This window comes from Cervus elaphus, chromosome 23 (genome assembly GCF_910594005.1).
Source record: "Cervus elaphus chromosome 23, mCerEla1.1, whole genome shotgun sequence".
NCBI classification, from domain to species: domain Eukaryota; kingdom Metazoa; phylum Chordata; class Mammalia; order Artiodactyla; family Cervidae; genus Cervus; species Cervus elaphus.
Genome location: NC_057837.1, coordinates 53,537,994 through 53,540,684, shown reverse-complemented (window position 1 = coordinate 53,540,684; position 2,691 = coordinate 53,537,994). Strand labels below are relative to the sequence as shown.

The 2,691-nt window shown below is 60.1% G+C and overlaps 1 protein-coding gene across 1 annotated transcript; it reads right to left on the bottom strand.

The window, feature by feature from the left end:
* Positions 1-1,000: 1,000 nt before the first annotated feature.
* NPBWR2 (neuropeptides B and W receptor 2) lies at positions 1,001-2,128 on the bottom strand. Its single transcript, XM_043884736.1, has one exon. The coding sequence runs from the start codon at positions 2,006-2,008 to the stop codon at positions 1,001-1,003; it is 1,008 nt and encodes a 335-aa protein (XP_043740671.1). The 5' UTR covers positions 2,009-2,128.
* Between the last annotated feature and the right edge of the window lie 563 nt (positions 2,129-2,691).

Here is a 2,691-nt window from a genome sequence, read left to right as displayed (position 1 = left end):
TGGAGCCCCAGGCATGGGAGCACCTGGGGGCTTTGAGGCCAAGAGTGGGGGGCTTGGCCAAGGCCCACCAAGGCTGTCTTCAGAGACCTGCCCTTGTCCCCCTCCCCAGTGGCAGAAATGGTCTCTGAGCAACCAGTCCATCAGTGTTCCACTCCATCCCCAGACTCAGCACAAGTCTGGCCCTCAGGCCACACGTCAGAGAGGAGAGTCCAGGTCCCAGCCCTTCTAGGTTACAGATGCCCCCTGTTATTGGTGGGGTCCAGAAGTCCTGGCAGAAGAGCCTTGGGTCCCATAGCAGGACAAGAGGGGGTCACAGTCAATGGTGCGAAAAGCACAAGGGGCATGGGGTGCTTGGGGGGCCCTGAACCTTGATCTGGAAGCCAGAAAGGGATGCAGCACAGGCCTCATGGTGGAATGTCACTTGGGTTTTGGGCTGTGAGAGCTTCGTGGCCTCCTTTGATGTGTGTCTTTGGCTTCTGCAGCAACCCCTGGCTTTAGAAAAGACCCTGACGCTAGGAAAGATTCAAGGCAGGAGGAGAAGGGGATGACAGAGGATGAGCTGGTTGGATGGCATCACCGACTCAATGGACATGAGTTTGAGCAAGCTCCGGGAGATGGTGAAGGACAGGGAAGCCTGACATGCTGCAGTCCATGGGGTCTCAAAGAGTTGGACACGACTGAGCAATTGAACAACAACCTGGCTTTGTTGCCCGAGGTGTCCCCCAGGATATCTGTTGTGCCAGGATCATCTCCTGGGGTAGGCAGGGTAGGGGGAGGGTTTCGGTCAGACCGGAATCCCTACAGTTGACTGCCCAGGGGCTGTCCAGGAGGCAAAGTCACAGGTCTAGAAGGTCCATGGCCATCTCTGCAGGCTCAGTGGCCAGCCTTCATGGGTGTTACTCTCTCTGTCTGGAGGAAATAGTGATGGGAGGTGAACAGTGGAATGGTCCTTGAAAGGCACGGAACCTTTCTACTGTCTGCAGGCCATGAGGTGGGGCGCTTATGCCCCCTGGCACCGAAATGCGGTGCGGAGGCTCTTCCGGAAGCTGTGATCCAGGAAGGCATAGAGGAAGGGGTTGAGGCAGGAGCTGGTGTAGCTGAGGCTGGTGACCACATAGGAGACGATGATGACCAGCGGCGTCTGGGGCAGGTCTGTGGTCAGGGCCACAACTGAGGCCAGGTGGAAGGGTGTCCAGCAGAGCAGGCCCACGGCCAGCACAGCCAGGACCAGGAGGCTAACCTTCCGCTTGGCCTTGCCCAGAGCCTTGGCCCCGGAGTGGAGCCGCAGGGCCCGTAGCCTCCGCAGCAGGTCTGCGTAGAGCACGCAGAGGGTGCACATGGGCACCACGAAGCCCAGCACCAGCGTGTAGATGCGGCTCGCCTGGAACCAGGCCCTCTCGGGCCGTGGGAAACTCAGCCCACAGCTCGTGACCTGCAGCTCATTGTTGTACACGCCTGCGAAGGTGAGGAAGGGCAGCACTGCGACCGTGACACCCAGCCAGACACACAGGCTGGCGACCTTCGCCCTGCGGACTGTGCGCCGGGGCATGCGGCGGGAGCGTGCCGTGGCCAGAACCACCAGGTAGCGGTCTATACTCATGGCGGCCAGGAAGTAGACGCTGGAGAAGATGTTGCAGTGGTCAATGGCCAGCACCAGCTTGCAGAGCACCTCCCCAAAGGGCCAGCGCTGCAGCAGGTGCTCAGCAATATTGGTGGGCAGCACCAGCGTGAAGAGCCCGTCGGCGATGGCCAGGTTCAAGATGAACACGTGGGTCACTGTCTTCATCTTGGGCGCCCTCAGGATCACACAGATGACGGCTGCATTGCCCACCAGCCCCACGGCACAGATGACAGAGTATACCACCGGCAGCAGCACATAGAGGGCAGGCAGCGGCTCGGGGAAGGTGACATTGTGTCTGGTACCATTGTCCCATGAGAGGCTGGTGCCTGTGCTATCTGGGCAGGGGGAGCCTGTGCTTTCCAGGCCCTCCAGCCCGGTGGCCTCCATCGTGGGGCAAGGCTGTAATGGTTTGTGCCCTGGAAGGTGGGAGGTGCTTCCAAGCTGGGGTTCTGGGCAGCGGCCTCCTTGGGCTGGATCTTGAGAAAGAAAGAACCAGAATCTCTGGGACCCGACTGTCAGCTGAGAACAACATGTGCCTCAGGTTTTCTGGCCGAGCCTGTGGCCCCTTTGCCAGGTCGATGGGGTTTCTCTCCACCCTGTCCAATGGCCTCAGAGAGCCTGGACGGGTGCTAGGGGTGCCTCCTCCTGGGCAGCACTTCTAACTGATCAAGCTCCCTCCCCAAGCCCCTTCCCTGTTGCAGAAAGCAGCTGCTGACAACCCTTCTGGGAAGGGTGGTCTCTGATCTGCCCCCACCCAGGCCCCTGCTGACCACATCCCTCAGAAGGGAGGGCTTGGGTCTGCCCTCCACCCCAGCCCCTGTCCCAGCCATACCCCAAAGCACAAGCTATATTAAGTCAAGGCAGGCCTTTGGATAATGCACCTCCCAGTATACCCCTGGCCCCCTTGGAGCGGTGCCCTCCCAGTCACACTGTAGACCCTCCCGTGTGACTTGCACATTTTGTCACTGACCTGTTCAGAGACACGTGGCTGGAAGTTGGTGTCCTTGGTGGGCACTGGTGGTGGCCAGCTCAGGCAGTGTCAAGGGTGGAGGGGGGAGGTGTGGCTTCCA